Here is a 27,993-nt window from a genome sequence, read left to right as displayed (position 1 = left end):
GATGTGCCATATGTGCGTGACACATCAGTGTCACTGATGTGACATTTAAGACAGGTGAAACACATGTTATAGTGCTTTGTTGGGCTTTCCAAATGCAGAAGGGACTTCTTTGCCCTACAGTGTATAGGAGTTTCTCACGAGTCAGTTGATGAGCATATCTTTTAAGAGATTGCTAGATCTTGGAAAAATCCTATTTCTGAAGTTGTTTAGTTGTTCCAACTAGTCTGTGTTTTTTGTTCCTTTCCCATTGTGGAGAATCCCTGTGTTGGGCAGAACTCACCCTCAGTGGTGAAATCAGCAAAAATAGTGTCATGCTATACATATGGATGGGAAATTAGAACTATTCCCAGTTAGGCTCACTTCGGCCTCCAATACAGGTAGCTCTTGGGATCCCCCTGTCACTCCAGCAATGCTGATGGGTTCTGCCCCTATATAGTTTGATGGCATTAAGGTGCACTGTGCACCAGTGTCCACTAAAGCTTTATACTCCTGTGGGTCAGATGTGCCAGGCCATCGGATCCACACAGTCCAGTAAGCCCGGTTATCCCTTTCCTCCACCTGGCTGGAGTCAGGGCCCCTCTATTCCTGATCATAGTATTCATCCCTCACTTCTTGTAAATATGACTCACAAGTGTCTCTGTTAAGATCAGAAGTAAAATCAGCACTTCTACTCCTCTGTCTGGGGAATTCCTTACTGGAAACTGGAGCAGCAGCTTTCCTGGAAGAACCCCCCTGAGTGATTGCTTTTCCTTGCAGCTCATGTACCCGTGCGTCTAGGGTCGAGGTAGGTTTTCCATCCCACTTCCTCATATCCTCTCCATGGTCATGCAGGTAAAACCATAGGGTGCCCCGTAGGTGTTTAGCCTCTCGCTTGAGCAAAGGGACGCTTACTCCTAATGGCTGAGATACTGGTCTGTACTGGTGGGGAGTAGAACATATCCTCTTCGAGCTGCTGAACCTTCTGGGACAGTTTCTCCACAGCCGACATGAGGGAGGAAGAGAGATTTGTTTCATAATCCTGGAGTCTATCAATCAACTCCGCCACCGTTGGTGCCTCGTCATCTTTCCAGGACATTATTGTTAATGAGTTCCCATACGTCAATGGTACACTCTGTACAAACTTCCACCACATGGGTCGTGTGCACTCGGCTTCGTCTGGATCTTTGGATGACTGTTGATTGTCCAGGTCACTATAAAACACCTCAAGCCCGAAACGTGCTCACCTGAATGACGCCCGAAATCTTTCCGTATATCCCGCAACTCACTCAAGGATAGAGATCGGGTAGTTTCCGTTTCTTGTATGAGTTCTTCCTCTTCCTCCTCCTCTCCTCGTGATGGCCCTGCTTTTTCATCATCCCTTTCTAAACGAGGTGACTTTCACTTCCAGGATTTCTTCTTGTGTATAGGGGCAACTGATACTGGCACGGGTTGATCCTCTGATTCAGCTGCAATGCTTGTGTTGCATTAATGGTAAGAGTCTGAGGGGTGGCTAGGGGTAGACCCTACCGTTGAGTCACGAGGTTCAGACAGGACCCCCTTGCTTTCTAAACTCCTCCTCAGAGAGGAGCCTAGGTGCGGCTAAGTCCAGTCTTAGTCTAAGACATGGTCAATGGTTTAATTTCTAAGGGTTGTAGAAGTAACCACTCATGAAAGTATTTGTTGTTAGTAATGAATAATACAATTTATTAAAGCAATAGATACACAGGTTCTTTGGATTACCAGTGATAAGATTGCTGGTTACAAGACACACACAAATACTAAGAAGATGAGTAACACTGCTAGGCTACAAATGCATTAAGCAAATATGAAGGATTGGAGATTTGAAGTGCAGCTATAGAGAGGTTTCTAAGTTTTCCCGGGGAAACAGATGGTATACCCAGATGTTTTGATCTTACCCAAAGGCGTCCCAGTGGGGGGGAAGGAGGCTCAGCCCATTGACTGGTCCCAGAAATCAGAGTGGTATGCAATGGTATCTTCCCCAACACCCTCTTTCTCTTCACACATTTTATACTGTTTTTTACCTTTCAGGTGGAGCTTGAGTGACTCTAGTCATACATACCTTTATTATGATTGCTGCAGAATTTCCTTGCTTTACTTTTAAAAGCATAGACTAGAAGAAATTCAAAGCGCATGCCCGGTGAGGGGTGGTTGCACCTTAGAGGTGGGTAACTTTTGGGATGGAGGTGTGTTTTGGTATTATAATGATATTATAATGAGCAAAGTTCACCAAAAGGACATAATTTTGTCAAAAGTATGATTGACTGTTGGCCCAGGGTGGCAAATATGCAGCGTACCAGCTCCATGGTACCTTGAGTTCCCATTTATCACAGAGCCTGGCCGCAATGCCTCCACACCTCTCCACCCTCCAGACAACTCCTTTTAGAGTCAGTACGCCAAGTTTTCCTGGCATTGCTGACATCTATGGTTACTAGGGAACTATTGTGGAATGGATTCCTCACATAGAAGCTGTACTTCAACCAGACAGCTTCTTCAATGCTGTACCTTTTCTAAAAACATAGGTTTAATTTCTAAGTCACCTCCAGCAATTATTCCACAGCTTGTCACAGGGGTTGGAGTAGCTGCAGCATCTATCAAGGGGGTTTGAGTGGCCACAGCGCTTGTCACCAAGGTTGGAGTACCCGCAGCGTCTGTCATGGGGATTGGAGTGGCCATAGTGCTTCTCGCTTTCCTTGTCCTTATCCTTTTTGATCCAGAGGCCTTCTCTTCCCCTTGGTGGTACTGAATAGTGTTAAACAGGGATTGATAGGCATGGGCCAGGCCCCAGCATATTGCAGTGATTTGTATCTCTCTGGGATTGCCAGGGTGACAACATACTTCCTCCAAATATTCTACTAATTTTTCAGGATTCTGCACTTGTTCAGGGGTGAAGTCCCATGACACTGGGGGTGCCCACCGTCTTAGGCATTTGCCCATAATATCCCACATACCCTGCCATGCATAACTATTGAGCCTTGGGGCAGATCTCTGGATGATATTCTTAACTTGCTTACTAACCTTAGACAGAGCTGAAACCATCTGCCAAAGCAATATCAACAGTTATATCTTAACTACCCAAGGATGTTCAAGATACTGAAAAGATGTTGTAATGAAGGAGGAGACATTCTATAAGATGGTAACTAAGGTGCTGTTCTGTATTTCCTGCATAAAAAACCTCTCAGAGGAGGAGGTATAATTGCTAATTGTCTCAACGAGGTGGTACCCAAAGTACAGTAACGGCTTCAGTATAAATTTCAAATACCAAATAAAAATGAAGGCCAATGTTTTAAAAACAACTCTCCCAGGCAAAACATCTCTAATCCCTGCAGAGCACAGCAGACCACAAAACCCAACACCAATCTTTAAGAGACACAGCAAATACAAGAGCATGGTGCAGATTGGATAAACTAATATTGAGAACAGAGTCTATGCTGTGACCAGCAACTGTTATTATCTCAACCCTTTGGGCCCCACATTGGGCACCAAAAAGGACTGTCGTGGTTCAGCCCCAGTCAGCAACTAAACACCACGCAGCCACTCGCTCAGTCCCCCCACCCCTGTGGTATGTGGAGAGAATCGGAACAGCAAAAGCAAAAAAAACCCTTGTGGGTTAAGATAAGAACAGTTTAATAATTAAAATAAAATAATAATGATAATAATAACAATAATGATAATATAATAAAAAGGAAAAGGAAAAAAAAAAGGGAAAAAACCAGAAACACAAATGATACAACCACTCACCACCCGCCAACCGACGCTGCCGGTCCCCAAGCCGTGATTGCTGCCTCCCTCCCCCTGCCAGCTCCTCCCAGTTAACATTCTGGGCATGACGTTACATGATATGGAATATCCTTTTGGCCAGTTTGAATCCGCTCTCTTAGCTGTGCCCTCTCCCCTCCCGGCTTCTTGTGCACCCGGCAGAGCATGGGAAGCTGGAAACGTCCTTGACTAGTACAAGCAGTGCCCAGGAACTATTAAAACAGTGGTGTGTTATCAACATTGTTTTCATACTAAGTCCAAAGCACAGCACTATGCCAGCTGCAGTGAAGAAAATTAACTCTATCCCAGCTAAAACCATGACAGCTATAAATCTAAAATTGCTGCACTTGCTTCTGAGAAGGAAGTTGGCTAGGAAATTAGTTGCTGAAACAGAACAGGAGAAAGGTGGTGGTTTAGGAATGATATATATTGTCATAAACCATCTACCTTATTCCCCTAAGCAATGTGTTATATCCATTGTGTAACAGTCTTTAAATCACCTGTCTCTGTCACCATGAAAGAAAACAGTAAAGGAAAATTCAAGAGGCAAATTCTCCCCTATTTCACCAATGAATTCTTAGCCCTTTTTGTCATTATATTTGAGTGAGACAATTTTGTGGTTTAGGGCCCACTTTTACTTCTCTAGCTTACATGTGGCCTATTACTTCATTGGCTTGTTTTTTGGTGCAGGGTACACGGACCAGATGCAGTATTGATGGCAGAAGGCAACCGTCCTGCTGAGCTGACTCAGTCACAGATGCTTCACATTGTCCAGCAGATTTCAGCTGGTATGGTTTACTTGGCATCACAGCACTTTGTGCATCGGGATCTTGCTACCCGGAATTGCCTGGTTGGCGAGAACCTGCTGGTGAAGATTGGGGATTTTGGGATGTCTAGAGATGTGTACAGCACAGACTACTATAGGGTAAGTGAACTGCTATAATCAGTAATAACTGAGGTGGTGTTCAGTCATATTACTGCATTCATGTGACTGATTCTACTTTTACACTGGACAGTCTCTGTGAGATTATTTAGGGGCTGGCATATGGAGAAGCTAGTTCTGAGTAAATACCCATGGTATTTGCTCAGTTTTGGTATTAGTTTTGGTAAATTTGGGGAGAGTTAATCAGAATAAGATTGGCGTGTCCTGTTGTTTATATATGTTGGCTTTATTTTCTAATAATAAATCATACAACAGTCTTTTACTCTCGGCAGAAATTGGGCATGTTTGCTTGGCTGTAGTGAAGAAGCAGGAGATAAAAAGGAAGCGAGGTTAATCAAATTTGGCCCAACTCTCAGAAGATATTAAAATATGTTCTTATACATTTGTAATTGTAACTTTTGGTTATTGTATAATGTTTCAGTTTACTTAAATAGATATAATGGTCAGCAGCACTGAACGCAGCAGTTATTTTACTTGCTGACAGCATTTCCTGCTTTAAGACAGTTCTTTAGTCTTACTGTTTATAGCTGAACATTTGTTTTGTGTCACTCTGGTGAGGGCTGTAACTTAGTGGTGGGTAACGATAGCCCATGGTGCTTGTTCATATTCTGGTGCTGGCCATTTTCCCTGAGCTCAGTTGCCATAAAATGATCTGTGAAGTTTGCAAAAGGCTTCTAGAATCTCTAGGATAGACGGCTGATTATTGTTGTTAATGTTGGCTTTGTACTATGTAATTTCATGGGTAGAACTGGAGTGGCAGCTATCAGTTTTTTGTAGCATGGGGGAGGCAATCCATGGCCAAGCTGTTAGTATATAAATGTTAGAGCTGTATCCTGTAATGTAAGCTACTCAGAATCTTTAAACACATTCTCTGCACCTGCCTCCCATGTAATTTGTTACCAGTGAACTCCTTATAGATAAAATGAAGGCCTATTCCTTAGCCACTTTAATTGCGCTGCTGTGTCTATAAAAGAACAGTGTCCCCTTGGCACCAATGTTTCTGCAGTGCCTGAAGAGAGATCACCTTTTGTGGTGGGTTGACCTTGGCTGGCCACCAGATACCCACCCAGCCACTCTCTCACTCCCCTTTCTCAACAGGTTGAGGGGAAAAACATAAGATGAAAAAGCTCATGGCTCAAAATAAAGACAGGGAGATCCCTTACCAATTACCATCATGGGGAAAACAGATTCAACTTGGGGAAAATTAGTTTTATGTATTGACAGTTAAAAATAGAGTTGGATGGTGAGAAACAAAAACAAAAACTGAAACAACTTCCCCACACTCCCTTTTTTCCGAGGCTCAACTTCACTCCTTTATTTCCAACTCCACTACATCCCCCCCAACCCTGAGCAGCTCAGGAGGGGTTGGGGAATGGGCAGTTGTGGTCAGTACATAGCAGTTCCTCTCTGCCACACCTTCCTTCTCATACTTTTACCCTGCTCCAGCATGGGGCCCTCCATGGGCTGCAGTGTGGATAGCTGCTCTGGCATGGTTGTCTCCACCGGCTGCAGGGAAATACTTGCTCCACTGTGGTCTCTTCCATGGTCTGCAGGGGAATATCTGCTCCAGTGCCTGGAGCACTTCTTCCCCCTCCTTCACTGATATTGGTCTCTGCAGTGCTGTTTCTCTCACATTTTTCTCATTCTTTCCTCTCACAGCTGCTGTGCAGGGTTTATTTATCCTTTCTTAAATATGCTTAAATATGCTTTGCTGATTGGCTCAGCTTTGGCCTGGGATGGGTCCGTTGCAGAGCTGTCTAGAACTGGCTGTGTATGGCACAGGGCAGCCCCAAAGAGACCACCCCTGTAGCCCTCCCTGCCCACTACCAAAACCTTGCCACATATACCTAATATACCTTTACATCTGGATGAGACTGGACAGGGCAGAAGAATCTACACACACGAGTTCTGTTTGAGTGTTGTTTCATTTAATAGCTAAGGAGTAGCAGTTTCCTTTGTTCTTTGTCCCTTTTATAAAAAAGCACACCTAGTATTTAGTAAACATACAAACCAGATTCTTAGGTTTTGTTATTTTTGAAATTCAGCACTTCAAGCTATTTCTTCAATGTAAAACAAGCATGACTTTGTTTCATAACTTGGATAAATATACAGATTAGTAATCTCTGGCTATAATTGTGTTTGAGAGGACATCAGTGAGCACCAAAGGCCAAGGTTTCTTGATTTTGTATGAGCAATACTTTTGGGCCTGGGGATATGTCTCTCTTCTGTATTTCAATAAGACTGAATTTATTTACCATGTTCATCATTATACTTAAGAATGAATGATCATGCTTAATACTAAATGTTTGCAAAGGCCTCAACAGAAAAAAATAATTAATCCCCACAGCAGAAAAAGTAAATACAAAAAAATGGATGGAAGCTAGCTAATCCTAAGGGCTTCCTGGGGACAACTGAAACCTGGCACAGGCATGTGGTACTGTACCGACTCTAGTGTCATCTCACTTGCTCGTGTACCTCTGAGTTTAGTCCTTGATTCTAGCACATAACCACTTGAGAAAAGCTTCCACCTAATGAAGAAAGAGTTTAGAACAAGGCCAAGATTTTATCCTGCCTGACCTGTGACTTGGAGGAACCAGGGGTTCACCAAAGGAATGTCTGGGGGATGGGGAGGGATGCCTGAGTGCCTCTCAAAGCCCTTCATTCAAGTGATACGCTCCATTTCTCATGTTTCCTTTCTCTCTGACTGTCCATCATCAACATTCATTCCCACATCTCCCTTTCTCTTTGTCACTTCATCTTCTCTTACCTAGAGGCTGAGGGAGGCTGAGTGGGGACCAGGGAGAAGAGAGAGAAGGAAAGGGACAGCATGACTAGTGAAGAGGGTACAATAATGGACATGAGAGAGGGAATAAGGCAGGAGAGTGGAGAAAGGTGTGAGTAAAAGACAAAAGTATGGATGAATGTCACAAAACCTTGTGGATCCTACTGACTACGCCAAATTGTCGCAGATACAGATTTGTGGATATCGCCGACTACACCAAATTGTCAGGAATATGATTTGTTACACAGCTTTGGTTAGCAATTTAAGATTTATTAATATTTTTGTGATAGATCACAGTATTAGGTTGTAGAATTCCTAACAGAATTAGCCAATATAAAGCAGCAGTTTGATGGAATTTATTACAATCAGCATAGCGACTTAAAGATTCAAGAATGGCAAGGTTCACTCTATTACTTACATAGAAAAAGTGCACAAAGGAAAATTGAGGTATACTCTGCTTAGAATGATTCACAGAGGGATTGTGGATGCAGGGTTATAAGGAGGACCCTCCCATTGAGTCACGAGGTTCAGAATAGACCCCCTTGCTTTCTAAACTCCTTTCAGAGAGAAGTCTAGGTACAGCTAGGTCCAATCTTAGTCTCAGACTTGGTCAATGGTTTATGAGAATAGGGATAATAAATATATATATATATATATATAGTCAATTTGCACACACACCCCCCGAAGTTAACCTGTGAGTAAAATTTCCCTTTTTGTGAGTTTCATAAATTACTCACTTTTATGTGCTGGCATTCATCAGCACACAGCCAGTGAACCTCGCGAAATCAGGCCTTTGAGTCTTTGCAAAATCATTAGCAGACTTTCCTTCAGTCCTCGCAAAATGTACCCTGAGAGGCATCACAGCCCAGAGACATACAGGGTCACACAGCCCGCTGCAGTCCCAGAGAGATTGAAAGGTCTCCCTCTTGGATTGCTAGTTATAGGATCAAGATGACTGGCTTTGGTCAATATTTTACATTCTGGCCACAATTCTGGTACACAGCTCAGGGAGCAGATAGCCCAGGTGTGGACAGAGATTGCCTGGCACCCAAGTCGTTAAGACCAAGATAACACAATAGGGCTCATCTCACAGCTGAACACAGCTGTGAGAATGCGACCTTGAAGAAGGGAACCGGGAGGATTGTTATTGAACAATATGTTGTTGCAATCCAGAAGCTGCTATTAGCCGGCAGAGCACGCACCTGGCAGGCCTTGTTGCATGCACTGGCTATGCGTGTGGCAACGTCTAGTCAGTACTTTTCCACTGAATCTGCTGAGGGTATAAAAAACCCTGGCTCAAAGTGGAGAGGAGAGAGGACACAGAGCATGCTCTACGAACCACAGGGGGTGCCCTGAAGGTGCCATGCCTACCTCCCTTCTCTGTGCTGACCCTGCTAATGGTCACCCTCCTGCTCAGTGGTGTCTCAGGCATAGTTGGGTTGTTAAGACTCTCATAAAAGGAAAACAATATGCTAGTAACTCCTTATGCCAGGCTATAATAGAGCAATATGTTAGTAACTGCTTATGCAAGGCTATAATAGAGCAATAAATACTGTTATGCTTTTTAAATATTGTGCATTGGGTGAACTTTGTGCATAGGAATCCTGCAAACTTGTTACAACCACAATGAAGGGAGAAAAAAGTAGATGTAAGACATAATAATAGATGGCTTCATCCAAACTGATGGAGTAGCTTGCAATATGGTGCATAGATAACAAATTTCGGGAAGTTGCTTGTTCTGCACAGTGAAAAAACCAAGAAGGACCGTTTCTCCAGCCCCTCACACTCCAGCTGGCTTTTGGCCAGCACAAGAAGAGGGACAGAGCCACAGCCTGTCTTGCCACCATCTTTCACGCTGATAAAAGCTGGAAGTTAGAGTCGAGCCTGTGTGATTTTGGCCTGCCCTACTAGGGCCATATGTGGGCTAGTGTGCTGGTTTTGGCTGAGAAGGGGTTAATTCTCCTCACTGTGGGGGTCGGCTACCTTTCCAGCTTCCCGAGCTCTGCCGCGTGGTGGGGGGCTGGGAGGGGCAGGGCCATGGTGGGGGCGGCTGACCCCGACTGGCCAATGGCAGGTTCATTCCATACCATGTGACACCATGACCAGTATATTAAGGGGGGGGCAGTTTGCGGCTCGGGAGCAGTGTGGCGTTGGGTTGGTGGGCGGTGAGTGGCTGCGTCGCGTGCGGGTTGTTTCGGCGGTTCGTTCCCCCTCTCCCCCCCTCCCCTGGGGCTTTGCGCCTCTCGTTGTTCTCCATAACATTGCATTTCTGTTGTTGTTTCTTTTAATTTTCATTATTAAGCTGTTCTTATCCCAACCCACGAGCGTTACCCTTCTGATTCTTTCCCCCATCTGCTGGTGGGGGAGTGAGCGAGCGACTGTGTGGGGCTGAGCTGCTGGCTAAACCACGACAGCTAGTCAGAAGCTGCTCACAAATCAGTCAAGGCTATTATGACTTATCAAATAGTTGCCTGGAGAATTATGTCCGTGGCAGACCTAAGTAATGAAACTGTCAGCAATGACACTGTTATCCTGAAAAGTGGGTTCAATCACCTGGTGTGCAAAACCAGCACACGGAGTGGAGGTATCTTATTCAAGTAACTTTTGCACAAAGATTGGTGCTACGTGGTAACCCACAAAGCTAGCACCCTGCACTGAGAACCTAGGAGGCATTTATACAGTTAAATGTGTCAGTCACAGCTAATATTCACAACCCTCAGCTAATCATTAGTTAATTTCTTTCTTGCTTCTACGTAATGGTACATCTCACTTTTAATTTACTGCACATGCTCAGAGTGTGAGGGACTTACTAGAGGGGGGTGGTTCCTGGGCTATGGGCCTGATTTTTAGTATTATAATGAGGATAGTTCCTGTGTTTGGCACTTTGTTCTTATCTACATCCCAATTAGTTGTTCTCCTTGACTACACACTTTATCACCCCCTTCTCAGCGGCTTCTGAGGTGGGATGTTTGCTTTGATCAGTCTCTCAGCTCTCCTCAAGGATACAGTTGTAAAAAAAGTGCTTCCATATCTCTCAGCTCCCCTCTCTGACCCTCAACTTCTGTTTTGCCAGGCTCGCATACTTCATTGTTATGTCTTTAGCAGACAGTTCCAAAAATTCAATTTTCTTAGGGATACCAACACTGGGATGGTTCTGACCTACTGTACTTGATTTTTTGTAGGAGGATAAGTCTTTTTAACTGTTCAGACTTAATCACATACATGGAAGCAATTTTCCCCCAACCTTGAAAGCTTTATCTGTTATTTATTGGAAGGATTTCTATAGCTCCAAAGTGCTCTGCAAGAAATGGTTTGGTAGTTATGTTTATTAATACACTGGAATCAGTTTTCTGAGATGCTGCGGTCCTGTCAGGATGTTAGACTCACCCAAGATGTTTATTTATAGTTTGCGTCTCTAAGATAAGGGTCATCACCAGTCCTTGTTTGCTGTTAGGTTGTTAATGACATTCTACATTGAATCAGCTCAGTTGTTAAGAGATGCTTCAGGGAAGAGTGGGAGAGAAATAAATTTTCGGCTAAATTGTTCTAAATTTCCCGTCAGATTTTCTGCTGACAAGAACATTGCTGGATTAACAATTGCTGTGGTTTTTAATTCTACATCATCTTGTTCCAATAAGACAACCTGATATTTCAGCAGTGTGATACACACATATCACCACCTTTTGACCTATGGTCAGTTTTCAAGCTTCTTGGATCAGCAGTACTGTTGTTGCCAAAGTACGCAAACATCCCGGCCATCCTTTACTCACATTATCAAGTTGTTTTGGAAGAGTATCCCATCGGCTGCCTCCAGGATCCCAACCATTGTGCCAGCACTCCAAGAGCCAGATGTTGCCTTTCATGTACAAACAACTCAAAAGGTTTGGTCAGATCAGGTAAATCCAAGGCAGGAGCCATCATTAGGTGCCTTTTTAAGTTCTTTGAATGATTTCTGACATTCAGGTGTCCAAGTCAAATATCAATCTTTAGATTCTCTTAAAGCTTCATGTAGTGGCTTCACATACAGTCCATAGTTCAGAATCCAGAGTCGACACCATCCAATCATCCCCAGAAAAGCTCTCAGTTCCTTTGGGCTGCTAGGTTCAGGAATTTGACAAATAGCTTCTTTCCTTTCATTTCCTAATTGTCTTTGTCCTTGAGATATCTCAAATCCCAAATAAGTCACTGTTTCTTTTCCTATTTGGGCTTTGTTTCTGGAAACTCTGTATCCTCCTTGGCCCAAAAAATTTAATAAGCTGAATCTTAATTTCAAAATATTTTTCTTTACTTTTTGCCACTATCAGAATGTCATTCACATAGTGTTACAATATGCCTCTCCCTTGGTTCTGTTTTCTTCCATATCTGTAATTCTTTTTCCAGCTGATTCCCAAATATCGTAGGGCTATTTTTAAATCCTTGTGGAAGCACAGTCCATGTTAGCTGCGTCTTTCGTCCTGTGGTGGGGCTTTCCTATTCAAAAGCAAATACGCTTTGGCTTTTTATGTCCAGAGGTATGCAAAAGAAGGCATCCTTCAAATCTAGTATAGTAAACTATTTATGTTCCTCTTTTAAAGAGGTCAGTAAAGTGTATGGATTAGCCACTACTGGGTGTATATCTTGGACTAACTGATTTATAGCCCTTAAATCCTGAACTAGTTGATATTCCTTGCCTCCAGATTTCCTTACTGGTAATATAGGAGTATTATATTCTGATTCACATTCTACCAAAAACCCATATTCTAAAAATTTTGTAATTAACCGTGTGGCAATTCACGACACGGACTCCGTATTCATGCACAAGCGAAGCCGAAGCCGTTTATTAGCAAGAGATCAGCCTTAATACAGTCTGCCTCCTGAGCTAGTATTTTTCCCTTCTCTCTGCCTCTGAATGTGTTCTATCACACTAGCTCCATATATGGTATAAACACAGGTAAGCACGCTCTCCTGCTTTGGTGCACCAGCTGCGCCCCTGACCTTCTGTCCTGTATATCAAGGCCTCAGTTCTGCGTGTTTGTGGGTTGTTTTTCTATCCCACAGCTTGCATCCAACAAGGGTGATGAGATCTCTGGTGCTGTCACGGGAGGTCACATTCACCTATTCCACAACTCCCCCTTCTTTTTCAACTATCAATATGGTTTTCAGAGATTTATCTATTAAACGTTGTAAGCATTATAATAAGCATGGGATACAGATAACAATACACAAAAATATTCCAATGCAAAATATTACGTGTGGGAAACTATAGGTTTGAATCAGCATGTGGGTCTCATGATAAGTTGTTTGAGATAGAAAGCGGGCTGGAGGATTATAGGTATGCGATGGAATTAGCTTGACTACAGACCCGGCGTCAGACCCGCTGATGGAAAATTACAGAGATCAGACCCACTGATGGGAAATTACAGAGAATCTGCAAGTCACCAGGAAGAGGGAGAAAGGCGAGAGATATCTCGGCCTTGAGAGCAAAGAAGAAAGGCAGGGATATCTCTCGGCCTTGAGAGCAAACGATAAACAAGAACAAGGAATTAGGCACGAAGTACAGAAATAGACTGTTTGTTAAGAAGGTGTCGCAACCTGTATTAGGTAATTGTTGAAGCTTGTTTACAAGAGCATATAAAAGCGCTGTGACTTAAAAATAAAGCTGAAGCTTGCTCTATCACTCACATTGAGTTGGCCGCTTGCTTTCCTCGCTCGCCGCAATTACGTACTTCACAAGGGTTTTTACCCATCCGCCCAGACCTAGCCCACTAAAGAGCTGATCAGGCCAACTCCAGTCACCGTCCATTTGCAGTTTCTGCAGGTTTTGTTCTAGCAGCTGAATACTTTTGTGAATATATTCAGAATGAGAGAGTTTTGGTTTATGGCTTTCGCCAATGTTACCCAAACATTGTTAGACGATGGCACCTTGGGTAACCCTGGCCAAGAACATACCCACTTACATGAACAGATTATAAATACAATCAACAAACAGAGCATCTTAATTTTCCTTCAGTAGGGTTTGATTCTTCCCATGCGGAATTTTCTGTTGAGGGTTGATACCGATACGGCCAGACGCAACAGGCTGGGATCCGGCGAGGTCCTGACCCTGTGGAGACACAAGCATAACCTCTTCCCCATGTTGTTAGGGGGAAGGGACTCTCCATTATCCCGGATTCTAAATTTCGTATGAGGACCTGTGCCTTTCCTTCAATGCTCTGCCGGTCTGTTTGCATAGAGAGATAGTGTTGGCTAATGGGGGGACCTGTATCAGAAAAATTCAAAAAGTTAAGGACATACAGAGTGTTTGCTAAACGCTCTTGTGGAGTCAAGGTTCCAGCTCCCTCGCTTTGTTGTAGCAAAATGTGTTTTAAGGTGTTATGTGCTTGTTCAACAATGGCTTGCCCTGTGGGGGAGTGAGGAATACCTGTGATGTGTTTTACCCCCCCAATCTTTAAAAAAGGTTAGTAGACAATGTGAAATATAGGCTGGGCCATTATCAGTCTTAATTATGCACGGGATACCTAAGGATGCAAAGCACAGGTAAAGTGTTTGATTACGTCTCAGGCTCTTTCTCTGGCATGACAAGAAGCAAAAATTGCTCCCGAGAAGGTATCAACAGAAACGTGAATATATTTCAAGCGACCAAATGTTGGAAAATGGGTAACATCTGTTTGCCATCATTCTAAGGCAGTCAGTCCCCTAGGATTAACGCCTGTGCATGATGTTGTGCTAAAGAAGCATTGGCAGTCTGGACAAGCACTAATAATGTCATGGGCTTGTACAGACGTCAAAGAAAACATTTTTTTGTAATGCTTTCGCATTTTGGTGAGAAAATGCGTGGGAAATCCAGGCTTGTTCCATCATATTGGGAAGTACTTGAACAGGCATGGTCCGAGCATCTGCTCGCCGGTTGCCTTCAACCAAAGGGCCAGGGAGAGTCGTATGTGCTCTAATATGTGTAATAAAATAAGGTTCTTTTCTGTCATTCAAGAGACGGGACAGCTGGAATAGATAGTGGAATAATAGCAGATGAGAAACGTCCCGCAAACATGCATTTTCTAAACGAGATACTAGCCTGGCTACATAAGCTGAGTCTGTTCCAATATTGAGGGGTTCTTGCCAAAGCTGAAAAGCTCAGACTACTGCAGCGAGTTCCACAATTTGTGGAGAACCATCAGCATGGCTGATATCTGACAACCAAGTTTGAGTACATGGATCTTTCCACACAATAACTGCCCAGCCGGTTCAACCTGATCCATCAGTAAATATGGTGAGGGCTGATAGAGGTATATTGCAGGGATGAATGTCACGGACTCCTGACAGATGTTCTGCAGGAGACCTTTATTGTCAGCTTTTCACTGCTTATATATCTTTTCGACACATTCCTCACGCAATCACGTGCACAAACAGTTTCTGTTATTTGTCAGCTAGATCTAAACATGCACTTTATGCTACATTCTAATAGGCTGTTCTATTTGCGCTATCTCATTTATTTTTGCTGCTTTTTACTGCTGTGTTGCTTCAGTTCAAGGACATGTCAAACAGTGCTAAGTTACTTGCAAATTCATCCCCCACATCTCCCCCGTTTTTATTTTGTATTAGCCAGACTTTTTTTACTGTTCTCTATTAATCGCTGCAGAATGTCAAAAACAAAAGCAAAATTAGTAATATTATTAGAAATACTATAGCCATTTTTACTATTTCCTTGAACCATCCTGTGATTCCCCATCCAGTCAACCATGAGTCCCCACAAGACATGTTGTAAAGGGATTATCCGTGCTGGCTGAGGACAGGCATATCGACTCCTGTCCTGTTAAGCTTGCGAGGGTAACCCAGACATTTTTTCGTGGTTGGATGGAGACCCACAAATGGCAGAAGCTGATGGCGAGGAAGGTGATGAGGCTGCAAGCCATGGTTTCACTCCTTTTGCCGGAATCCATTGGGGACCGCAACCTGTGGAGACACAAGCATACCCTCTCCCCCAAGTTATTAGCAGATGAGGGCCTTCCCACAGGCCTGTGTTTAGATTTTTTATCATTACTAAGGGCTGTTCTGAATGTTAAATAGATGTTAGGGCTTTGCTCATGGATTTATAGTGTTTTACTATAGGTGGGGTATTATCGTTTTGGAACAGTAGTGACAAATGGTTCATCACGTATAATATTTTTGCTAATCGGTTGTGCGGGGTTTCTTGGCTATCTCCCCCTTTTTGTTTTTGGAGCAGTTGTTTGACTGTGTGGTGTGTTCGTTCTACTATAGCTTGACCGGTAGGGGAGTGGGGAATGCCAGTAACATGGCAAATACCCCATTTGTGAAAAAAGGTTTTAAGTGAGCTACTGCTGTAGGCTGGGCCACTGTCAGTTTTAACTTCACTTGGGATTCTGAGTGCAGCAAAAGTGGCTCGGAAATGGGCCTGTATATGTCTGCTTGTTTCGCCAGTGGTGGCTGTTGCCTATACTGCATGAGATAACGTATCAATGGATACATGAACATATTTAAGTCGTCCAAACTCAGGAATGTGAGTGACATCTGTTTGCCACAGGTGGAGGGAATGTAAACCTCGAGGGTTCACTGCTAAGGCGGGGGTAGATACACAGGCCTGACAGTCTGGGCAAGTTTGCATGATTAACTTGGTGTCAGCAATGGTGATACAGAATTGTTTCACTAAAGCCTTTGATTGGTGGAAAAAATCGTGATAGAGTCATGCTTGCTCCAATATATTTGGTATGGGAGCAGCAAGGGTTACATTAGTTAAAATGTCAGCATGGGCATTACCATGTTATAATTAATTTAGCCTTCAACGGAATTTCAATCAAAGTTTACAATTTATTGAATAGAGACAAGCAAGCAGCGCTGGATGCACGGGGGATCCTTCCACCTAACGTGCATCCCGTCATACAATATTACAGGGTTTATATTCAGTTACTTAATTAATAACAATTAGTAAAAACACGCCTAAGTTTACACTCATTGGTCAGTGATAAGCATCCCACTTGCCGTTGGTCAGCCGTAGTTAAATTAGCCACGCTTGCCATGTAGATTAGCCCGCATGCTCTTTACGCGTGTGGGGGGGCAAGTCTTTTTGGTCACTCCCCTTTGTAGCAGGGTGTTTCCACTGTTAGTCCTTGAAGTTCATTCATTGCTAACGCCCTCCCGACTGGCCCAAGCACCATCCATTATCTTGTTAAAATTCTCAGGCGCCAGTCTCCCAGTTATCTGATCAATTTTGGGTCTTCTTTTGTCTTCACCATCAACCTAAATCGCCAATCAACATTCCAACCATTAAGACAGTTAACAAGTCAATTGAACGGCCCTCGGTTACACAAGTACAAACAGAACGGTCAAATGCTAGAAGGTCACACTTCACCGTGTGACTCTAGCATTGTTCCATATTGACACGAATCAGATGAACACATTTTACAACCATGTGTAAGAAAACCCGGTAATTGTGTGTGACTTGAACTATGAATTATACAATAGGGGTGTTTCTGCTGTTCAATTAAAAGAAGTTCTTTAAATTTTAGAAATAGGGTTTGCTTTGTTATATGTTTAAGATGAGCTCTTTCTATTCGTTGAACCACGCCCACCACGTATTGGGAGACAGAAACGCTATTAAGAGGGGTGGTAGGCCAGAATCGAAAGGCCATTATGACTGTGTGCAGCTCCACTATTTGTGGTAAGCCGTGGAGAATCTCACCTTAATGCTTCCAGACTCGGTTCTCTTCCCACGTTACCACTGCTTTGCATGACTTCCCTGATCCATTGGTAAATACCGTACAGCCATTGACCGGTTGTCTTTGGCACAATGGTCGATTTTCTATTTTAACATTATAATAAATGGTAAACATCTTTTGTGGAGGAAGATGGGTATCTAGATTTCCACTAAAGCCTGCTAAGGCTAATGGTAACTCTAGGCTATTTTGAATACTCCAGGTAAGATAAGTTTTTACAATAGGTAACACAATAAGTGTTGGTTCTTCCCCTGCAAGTTTTACTATTCTCTCCCATCCCTTTTTAATAAGGTCAGAAAACATTTCTATTCGTGTGGCAATGGTCTTGGTAGGTTGGTGGGGTAAAAAGACCCATTCTAGAATAACGAGAGGGTGTGCTGGTTTTGGCTGAGAAGGGGTTAATTCTCCTCACTGTGGGGGTCGGCTACCTTTCCAGCTTCCCGAGCTCTGCCGCGTGGTGGGGGGCTGGGAGGGGCAGGGCCATGGTGGGGGCGGCTGACCCCGACTGGCCAATGGCAGGTTCATTCCATACCATGTGACACCATGAACAGTATGTTAAGGGGGGGCAGTTTGCGGCTCGGGAGCGGCGCCGCATCGGGTCGGCGGGCGGTGAACGGCTGCATCGCATGCGGTTTGTTTCGGCGGTTCGTTCCCCCTCTCCCCTCTCCTGGGGCTTTGTGCCTCTCGTTGTTCTCCTTTACATTGCATTTCTGTTGTTGTTTCTTTTAATTTTAATTTTTAAACTGTTCTTATCCCAACCCACGAGCGTTACCCTTCTGATTCTCTCCCCCATCTGCCGGTGGGGGAGTGAGTGAGCGACTGTGTGGGGCTGAGCTGCCGGTTAAGCCACGACAGTCTTTTTGGCGCCCAACGTGGGGCTCAAGGGTTGGAGATAACAACAGCTGCTGGTCACAGCGCCATGATCTCGTTTTTGCAGTTCGTGTTAAAGATTGGTGTTGGTTTGTTTAGTTTGCTGTGTTCTGCTGTGATTAGTAACGTTTTGCCTACCAGATTTGTTATACAAACACTTGTTTTCAGCTTCATCTGGTATTTGGGGCTTTTGCTGAAACTGTTACTGCACTTCGGATACCACCTTGTTGAGGCAATTAGCAATTATACCTCCTCCTCTGAGAGATTTTATATGGAGGAAATACAGAATAGTACCTTTGCAACTTTGTTCTATGATGTCTCCGCCTTTACTGCAAAAACGTTTTTGCATCTTGAACATCCTTGGGTGGTTAAGGTGCACTTATTGTTAGTTTTTGGGCAGGTTGTTTTGGTTTTGTCTAAGCAATTTAAGAATATCACCCAGAAATCTGCCCCGAGGCTTGATAGTTACGAGTTGCAGGGCATTTGGGATAGCATGGGCAAATACCTAGGGCAGTGGGCACCCCCAGTGCTTTGGAGTTTCACCCCCGAACAAGTGCAGAATCCTAAAAAACTAGTAGAATATTTGGAGGAAGTATGTTGTTATGCTGGGAACTCCAGAGAGACACAGATCACTGCAATGTGCTGGGGCCTGGCCCATGCATACTGAGCCCTGCTCAACAGTATTCAGTGCCCCCAAGGGGAAGAGAATGTCTCTGGATTGAAATGCAAAGTGACTGGCACTGTAGACACTCCAGCCCTGACGACAGGCACTGCAGCCACTCAAACCCCCATGACAAGTACTGGAGCTGGCTTAGAAAATAAACCCGTACCAGTATCAGTTGCCCCCATACATGTTATCTCCTACATACTGTGGAAGGGGATAGAGTCCCTGTAGTGCACGCAGAAAGTATGCTGGGCAAAACAGTCTGGGTTCTTCCTGCCTCAGGCAAAGGCAAACCCATTTGTGGGACTGTTTTTGCTTGAGGACCTGGGTGCACTTGGTGGATGATGCAGGAGGGTGGAGGAGTCGATGTGTGCCTCAAGGGGATTTGATGTCGGTTGAAAACAGTCAATGAACTGAATGGCACAATGCGAACTGCTATATAATATTTTGTGTCACCTCTGTGTTGTATCAATGATATCAGAGTACAAGCCTCCCAACCCATGGAAAAGAAACTGTGAAACGAGCCATGCAGCAGTGATGGAACGATGACTGACTCGGTATGCAGCAACCCAATGCCAAACACACCACCTCTCCCACCCTGAAAGCCTGATACGGCAGATGGAGCCCAGAGTCATGGACTGGGTGAACTCAATGGACATTTTAATGGACATCTTACAGGGAAAGTCCATGATCTAAGGGAATGATGTCTGTGTATTATGTCAAAGGATGGGAAGAGGAGGGGTGGTGGTTGGTACGGTTGTATTGCATCATATGGGACCTGGGCATGGTGTAAATGGTATGGAATAAGGGGTGGAGAATGTGCTGGTTTTGGCTGAGAAGGGGTTAATTCTCCTCACTGTGGGGGTCGGCTACCTTTCCAGCTTCCCCAGCTCTGGTGCGTGGTGGGGGGCTGGGAGGGGCAGGGCCATGGTTGGGGTGGCTGACCCCGACTGGCCAATGGCATGTTCATTCCATACCATGTGACACCATGACCAGTATGTTAAGGGGGGGCAGTTTGCGGCTCGGGAGCGGCGCAGCGTTGGGTCGGTGGGTGGTGAGCGGCTGCGTCACGTGCGGTTTGTTTCGGCGGTTCGTTCCCTCCCCTGGGGCTTTGTGCCTCTCGTTCTTCATAACATTGCATTTCTGTTGTTGTTAATTTTAATTATTAAACTGTTCTTATCCCAACCCACAAGCATTACCCTTCTGATTCTCTTCCACATCTGCCGGTGGGGGAGTGAGCGAGCGATTGTGTGGGGCTGAGTTGCCGGCTAAACCACAACAGAGCGTCATTACGTCGTGGATCCCACTGTCCAATTATAGCAAGAGGCTGCTCTTCTTGGTTACAGACAAACAGTGTGAGTGGGATGTCTTCACTGCGACGATGGCATTGTTGATTTGACAGTTTGTCGTTGATTATCTGTAGCGCTTGTTGTGCCTCTGGTGTCCAACTTCGTGGTGCATTTATATCGGTGTCTCCTTTTAACAGGTCAAACAGGGGACTAAGAGTGGCGTTGTCAATGCCGCATTGAGTTTGAATCCAATTAATATTACCTAATAGTTTCTGTACATCATTTAAGGCCCAAATATTGGTGGTTATTCCCATGTTTTGAGGCTGGATGGTTTGTTCCAAAATTTTCCATCCTAAATACCTCCACGGAGGTTCTGTCTGTATCTTTTCAGGGGCTATCTGAAGTCCTACATCCTGCAGTGCTTGCTTTAAGGCCTGAAGGGCCTCTTCAAGCACATTACGAGTTCACCCCACTGACAATAGATTGTCCATGTAATGGTACATGTAAATATTTAGATAACATTGTCTAATTGGCTGAATTGCCTTTGCAACATATGACTGACACATTGTTGGGGAGTTTTTCATTCCCTGAGGAAGTACAGTGACATCGATCCATTGGCTCCCCCTTATTAAGTTTTGGCACTGAAAAAGCAAATTTTGGAGCATTGTCTGGGTGCAGCAGGATGGACAAAAAGCAGTCTTTCAGATCGACAATGGTTATATTCCAACTGGATTGAAACATTGTAGGTGATGGTAGGCTGGGTTGTAACAAGCCCATATCCTCTATGACTGTGGTTATTTGCCATAAAACATGCAACAATCTCCATTTTCCACTTTGCTTTTTGATTACAAATACTGGGGAATTCCATGGACTGTTGGTTGGTACTATGTGTACTTGTGCAAGCTGGTCCTGGACCAGCTCCTGTAGGGCTGCGACCTTTTCCTTGGGTGAGCGGCCATTGATCCACCCATACAGGGGTCTCTCTTGTCCATTTGAGGCGGAGTGGTGGTCGCGCCTCAATGGCCACTACCAAAAATGTTCAGGGGTGGTGTCCTGGTTTCAGCTGGATAGAGTTAAATTTCTTCGTATTAGCTAGTATGGGGCTGTGTTTTGGGTTTTTGCTGGAAACAGCGGTGATAATGTGGAGATGTTTTAGTTGTTGTTAAGTAGCACTTACACTGGTCAAGGACTTTTTCAGCTCCCCGTGCTCTGCTGGGTGCACAAGAAACTGGGAGAGGACACAGCAGGACAGCTGACCCAAACTGACCAATGGGATATTCCATACCATATGATGTCATGCTCAGTATATAAACCTGGGGAAGAAGGAAGGGGGGGGGACATTGGGAGTGATGGTGGCTGTCTTCCCAAGTAACCGCTACGCATGATGGAGTCCTGCTTTCCTGGAGATGGCTGAACACCTGCCTGCCCGTGGGGAGTGGTGAATGAATTCCTTGTTTTGCTTTGCTTCTGTGCGCAGATTTTGCTTTACCTACTAAATTGTCTTTATCTCAAACCATGAGTTACCTCACTTTTACTCTTCTGATTCTCTCCCCCATCCCACCAGGGGGGAGTGAGTGAGAGGCTGCGTGGTGCTTGGTTGCTGACCGGGGCTAAACCATGACAGTCCATTTTGGCGCCCAACATGGGGCATGAAAGGTTTGAGATAACGACAGATTTCATTGGAATGTACTAGATGGAATTTATAGCGGTTATTGCTGTTTAGCTCTTAATTGGTAGGCATCTCTGCTTGCTATGGGGCTTGCCTGACTTACTGTATACCTTAAAATCTAGTGCTCATTAATGGTACTTTTTGCATTCACTGCTTGCTGTACTGCTTATCACCTTACCCTGCTGGGCCTGGGAACATTCTGATAATAGCCATGGCGATGCGCCTGGGCTGGCAGATGGCCAGGGCCCAGCTCCTGTTTCTGTGCTGCTGTACTGGACAGGCTGGAATGCTAGTGTAAACTTGAGTCAAAGAGACTGACCTGAGGATGAGTCCATGTGGGAGCAGGACACCCCAAGGCATCTGTGTGTGTGTATAAGCCCATGACAAAGCAGGTATATCTCGAAGCATCTGTGGCCTTGGTTATGTCTGTGCCACAGCAGGTATACCTCTGAGGCAATTGTGGCCCAAGGATATATCCATCTTGGAGAAAGTGGTACACCTCTGTCATGGTTTTAGCTGGGATAGAGTTAATTTTCTTCACTCTAGCTGGTATAGTGCTGTGCTTTGAAAATAGCATGGAAAAAAAACCTGTTGAGATAACACACAGATGTTTAGGCTGTTGCTGGGTAGCGCTTATACTAGTCAAGGACATGTCTAGCTTCCCATGCTCTGCTGGGTGCACAAGAAGCCAGGAGGGGAGGGGGCACAGCTAAGAGAGCAGATTCAAACTGACCAAAGGGATATTCCATCTCATGTAACATCATGCCCAGTATGTTACCTGGGAGGGGCTGGCCGGGGGAGGAGGAAGCAATTGCGGCTCGGGGACGGGCAGTTTTCAGTTGGAGCATAGCGGGCTTCAGACCCTCTGTATCCCTGACTCCAAAACCCTAGGGGTCGACCTCGGGTCTCCCCTGGTGCCTTCTGCCAGAGGCTCCAGGTAGGGCCATTCTCCCCGGCTGCAGTGTAGAGCACACTTTTTACATCTTGTCCTGCCCGGACTGGCCCAAGAGCTACTGCATGAACTATTTCTCGTTTAATCTGCTCAAAGGCTTGTTGTTGTTCAGGGCCCCATTTGAAATCATTCTTTTTCCAGGTCACTTGACAGAGAGGGCTTACGATCAGACTGTAGTGTGGAATATGCATTCTCCAAAAACCCACAACGCCCAAGAAAGTTTGTGTTTCCTTTTTGCTGGTTGGTGGAGACATGGCTGCTATCTTGTTGATCACATCCATGGGGACCTGACGACGACCATCTGGCCATTTTATTCCCAAGAACTGGATTTCTCGAGCGGGTCCCTTAACTTTACTTTGTTTTATGGCGAAACCATCTTTCAGGAGGATTTGAACTATTTCCTTTCCTTTCTCAAAAACTTCTTCTGCTGTATTGCCCCACACAATGATGTCATCAATGTATTGTAGGTGTTCGGGAGCTCCACCTTGTTCCAATGCATTATGGATCAGTCCATGGCAAATGGTAGGACTCTGTTTCCACCCCTGGGGCAGTCGATTCCAGGTGTACTGGACCCCCCTCCAAGTAAAAGCAAACTATGGCTTGCCCTCTCCTGCCAGAGGGATTGAGAAGAATGCATTAGCGATATCAGTTGTGGCATACCACTTGGCTGCCTTGGACTCCAGTTCGTATTGAAGTTCTAGCATGTCTGGCACAGCAGCACTCAACGGTGGAGTGACTTCGTTCAGGCCACGGTAGTCTACCGTTAGTCTCCACTCTCCATTAGACTTCCGGACTGGCCATATGGGACTGTTAAAGGGTGAGTGGGTCTTCCTGATGACTCCTTGGCTCCTCAGTTGGTGAATGAGTTTATGGACAGGGATCAGGGAGTCTCGGTTGGTGCGATATTGCCGCTGGTGCACTGTTGTGGTGGCGATTGGCACCTGTTGTTCTTCGACCTTCAGCAACCCCACCACAGAAGGGTCCTTCGAGAGGCCAGGCAAGGTAGACAGCTGTTTAGTTTCCTCCGTCTCCAAGGCAGCTACACCAAAAGCCCACTTGTACCCTTTTGGGTCCTTGAAATACCCTCTCCTGAGGTAGTCTACGCCAGGGATGCACGGAGCCTCTGGGCCAGTCACAGTGGAGTGCTTTTGCCACTCGTTCCTGGTGAGGCTCACTTTGGCCTCCAATACAGTTAGCTCTTGGGATCCCCCTGTCACTCCAGCAATGCTGATGGGTTCTGCCCCTATATAGTTTGATGGCATTAAGGTGCACTGTGCGCCGGTGTCCACTAAAGCTCCATATTCCTGTGGGTCAGATGTGCCAGGCCATCGGATCCACACAGTCCAGTAAACCCGGTTATCCCTTTCCTCCACCTGGCTGGAGGCAGGGCCCCCCTAGTCCTGATCATAGTATTCATCACTCACTTCCGGTAAATATGAATCATGGGTGTGTCTGTTAAGATCAGTCAGGCCATCAGCACTTCTGCTCCTCTGTCTGGAGAATTGCTTACTGGAAACTGGAGCAGCAGCTCTCCTGGAGAAACTCCCCTGAGTAATTGTTCTCCCTTGCAGCTCACATACCCGTGCCTCTAAGGCTGAGGTAGGTTTTCCATCCCACTTCTTCATGTCCTCTCCGTGATCACGCAGGTAAAACCATAGCGTGCCCCGTCGTCTGTATCCCTTCTCTTGAGCCAAGGGACGATTACTCCTAATGGCTGAGATACTGGTCCGTACTGGTGGGGAGTAGGACCTATCTTCTTTGAGTTGCTGGACCTCTCGGGACAGTTTCTCAACAGCAGAGACGAGCGAGGAAGAGAGATTCGCTTCATATTCCCGGAGTCTGTCAATCAACTCAGCCACCGTTGGTGTCTTGTCATCTTTCCAGGACATCACTGCCAATGAGTTTGCATACGAGGATGGTGCGCTCCGTACAAACTTCCGCCACATGGGTCGTGTGCACTCAGCTTCATCTGGATCTTTGGAGGACCGTTGATCGTCCAGGTCACCATAAACCACCTCAAGCACGGCTAATTCCCTTAGATGCTGAATGCCTTTCTCCATGGTCATCCATTTTCCTAGGCGAAATACCATATCTTCTTTGAAGGGATACCTCTCTCTCACTGCGGACAGGAGCCGCCTCCAGAGGCTGAGGGCTTGTGTTCCTTTTCCAATTGCTTTATCAATGCCCCCTTCCCTAGAGAGGGATCCCAGTTGTTTGGCTTCCTTCCCCTCTAATTCCAAACTACTGGCCCCATTATCCCAGCATCGGAGCAGCCAGGTGATAACGTGCTCACCTGAATGACGCCCAAAATATTTCCGTATATCCCGCAACTCACTCAAGGATAGAGATCGGGTAGTTTCCATTTCTTGTACACATGGTTCCTCCTCCTCCTCCTCTTCTCGTGATGGCCCTGGTTCCTCGTAATCTCTTTCTAAACGAGTTGACCTTCTCTTCCATGATTTCTTCTTGTGTATAGGGGTGACTGATACTGGCATGGGTTGGTCCTCTGGTTTAGCTGCAATGCTTGGCACTGGGGTTTGAGTAGCTGCAGTGCCTGTCGTGGGGGTTTGAGTGGCCACAGTGCTCGTCACTGGGGTTGGAGTAGCTCCCTTCTCTTCCCCTTGTGGGTACTGAATAGTGTTAAACAGGGATCGATAGGCATGGGCCAGGCCCCAGCACACTGCAGTGATTTGTATCTCTCTGGAATTGCCAGGGTGACAACAGACTTCCTCCAAATGTTCTACTAATTTTTCAGGATTCTGCACTTGTTCAGGGGTGAAGTCCCACACCACAGGGGGTGCCCACCGTCTTAGGCATTTGCCCATACTTTCCCACATACACTTCCACGCATAGCTATCGAGCCTTGGGACAGATCTCTGGATTATATTCTTAACTTGCTTACTAACCTTAGACAGATCTGATACCACCTGCCAAAGCAATATCAACAGATATATCTTGACTACCCAGGGATGTTCAAGATACTGAAAAGTTGTTGTAATGAAGGAGGAGGCATTACATAAGACGCCATTCTGTATTTCCTCCATAAAAATCTTCTCAGAGGAGGAGGTATAATTGCTAATTGCCTCCATGAGGTGGTAGCTGTAGTACAGTAATGGCTTCCATGCAAGACCTAAATAAGCAATAACAGTCAAGGCCAGTGTTTTAATAACAAGTCTCCTAGGCAAAATATCTCTAATCACTGCAGAGCACAGCAAACTGACAAAACCAACAGCAAGTTTTAACATGTACTTTACAATCAGCATGGTAAAGACTGGACAACCTAATACTGCGAGCAGATGAATCAATGCTGTGACCAGCAACTGTTATTATCTCAAACCCTTCGTGCCCCATGCTGGGCGCCAAAAATAGACTGTCGTGGTTCAGCCTCAGCTGGCAACTGAACACCACGCAGCCGCTCGCTCACCCCCCCACCCACCCCTGTGGGATGGGGAAGAGAATCGGACGAGGAAAAGAACTTGTGGGTTGAGATAAGCACAGTTTAATGATTACAATAAAATGATAATGATAAATGATTATGATAATAATGACAGTAATGTTAATATAATAAAAGGGAAAAGGAAGGGAAAGGGAAAACAGGGAAAAAAAACACGGAAACACAAACGATACAACCGCTCACCACCTGCCGACCGACGCTGCCCGTCCCTGAGCCGCGATTGCTCCCCAATCCCCCAGCCAGCCCCTCCCAGGTAACATACTGGGCATGACGTTACATGATATGGAATATCCCTTTGGTCAGTTTGAATCCGCTCTCTTAGCTCTGCCCCCTCCCCTCCCGGCTTCTTGTGCACCCAGCAGAGCATGGGAGGCTAGACATGTCCTTGACTAGTATAAGCGCTACCCAGCAACAGCCTAAACATCTCTGTTATCTCAACAGGTTTTTTTTTTTCCATGCTAATTTCAAAGCACAGCACTATACCAGCTAGAGTGAAGAAAATTAACTCTATGCCAGCTAAAACCATGACAACCTTTAAGTGTCTGTGGCTGTAGATAAGTCCGTGCTGCAGCAGGTATACCTTGAAGCATCAGTGGCTGTGCATGAGGTCATGCCAGAGCACCTCAAAGTGTGTGGCCATAGGTAATCCCATAACGGAGCATGCTTACTTCTGGAGGGACTGAAGCCATGGGGCAAAGCCATGTTGGATCATGCTTACTTGTGGAGGGACTACAGCCATGGGCAAGGCTATTTTGGAGGAGGTTTACTTCTGGAGGGACTGCAGCTGTGGGTAAGGCCATGCTGGAGCAGGTGTAGCTCTGAAAGCATTGAGGCCCATGCAGATGGCCATGCTGGAACAGGCGCTCCTCGAAGAGGCTCTGGCTCTGGATAAGTCTACACTGCAGCAGGTGTGCCCCTGGAGAGACTGTGGCTCCTGGGTTAGGCTCCACTTGGAGCAGGTACAACCCTGAAGGACTACAGTCTGTGGATAAGTCCAAACCAGAGCAGGGGCAAGGGGAGGAGTTCATTACAATGTTAAACCTGATGGTCTGGTCCAAATGGACCAGGGGCGGAGATTGTAATGGAAATACCTTTAAATTGTTCTAACCCGGGATTTAAGTTACGTATTATGGAAATTACTATAGCAGAAACCCCTTGTTGCTAGCCAGGCTGGGAGCAAGGGGAGGAGTTCATTGCAATGTTAAAACCTACAACCTGGCCCAAAGGGGCCAGGGGGTGGAGATTGTAATGGATATACCTTTAAATTGTTGTAACCTGTGATTTGAGTTGCATGTTACAGGAATTACTACAGCAGGAACCACCTGAACCAATGGAGGACAAGTCTTTCAAGAAGCAGTGTGAGTGCAGCAGTGACCCGACCTGAGCTGGCTTTGGTGCCCAGTAACTCCACACAACACCCCACCTCTCCTGTCCTGAGTGACCACAAGAACAGATGGAGACCAAAGCCATGGACTAAATGATATCCGTGTATTTTATCAAAGGATGGGAAGGAGGGGGTGGAGGTTAATGAGGCTGTATTGGATAGTGTGGAACCTGAGCATGATGTAAATGGTATGGAATAAGGGGTGGATACTGTGCTGGTTTCAGCTGGGATAGAGTGAAATTTCTTCGTAGTAGCTAGTATGGGGCTGTGTTTCGGATTTTTGCTGTAAACAGTGGTGATAATGTGGAGATGTTTTAGTTGTTGCTAAGTAGCGCTTACACTGGTCAAGGACTTATTCAGCTCCCCGTGCTCTGCCGGGTGCACAAGAAGCTGGGAGGGGACACAGCGGAACAGCTGACCCAAACTGACCAATGGGATATTCCATACCATATGACGTCATGCTCAGTATATCAAGTGGGGGAAGAAGGAGGAGTGGGGGGACGTTTGGAGTGATGGCATTTGT

The 27,993-nt window shown here is 45.4% G+C and overlaps 1 protein-coding gene across 1 annotated transcript in view; it reads left to right on the top strand.

Moving 5' to 3' along the window:
* Positions 1-27,993, top strand: part of LOC135310807 (BDNF/NT-3 growth factors receptor-like) — a 203,471-nt gene that overhangs the window by 164,417 nt on the left and 11,061 nt on the right. The window contains exon 14 of the mRNA XM_064439796.1: positions 4,447-4,681. Coding sequence (XP_064295866.1) covers positions 4,447-4,681 — 235 coding nt within the window. The remainder of the gene's footprint in view (positions 1-4,446; positions 4,682-27,993) is intronic.

The sequence above is a fragment of the Phalacrocorax carbo genome (genome assembly GCF_963921805.1).
Source record: "Phalacrocorax carbo chromosome W unlocalized genomic scaffold, bPhaCar2.1 SUPER_W_unloc_1, whole genome shotgun sequence".
NCBI classification, from domain to species: domain Eukaryota; kingdom Metazoa; phylum Chordata; class Aves; order Suliformes; family Phalacrocoracidae; genus Phalacrocorax; species Phalacrocorax carbo.
Note: the sequence above shows the minus strand (reverse complement) of the source record. Positions and strands in the feature narration are given on the sequence as shown.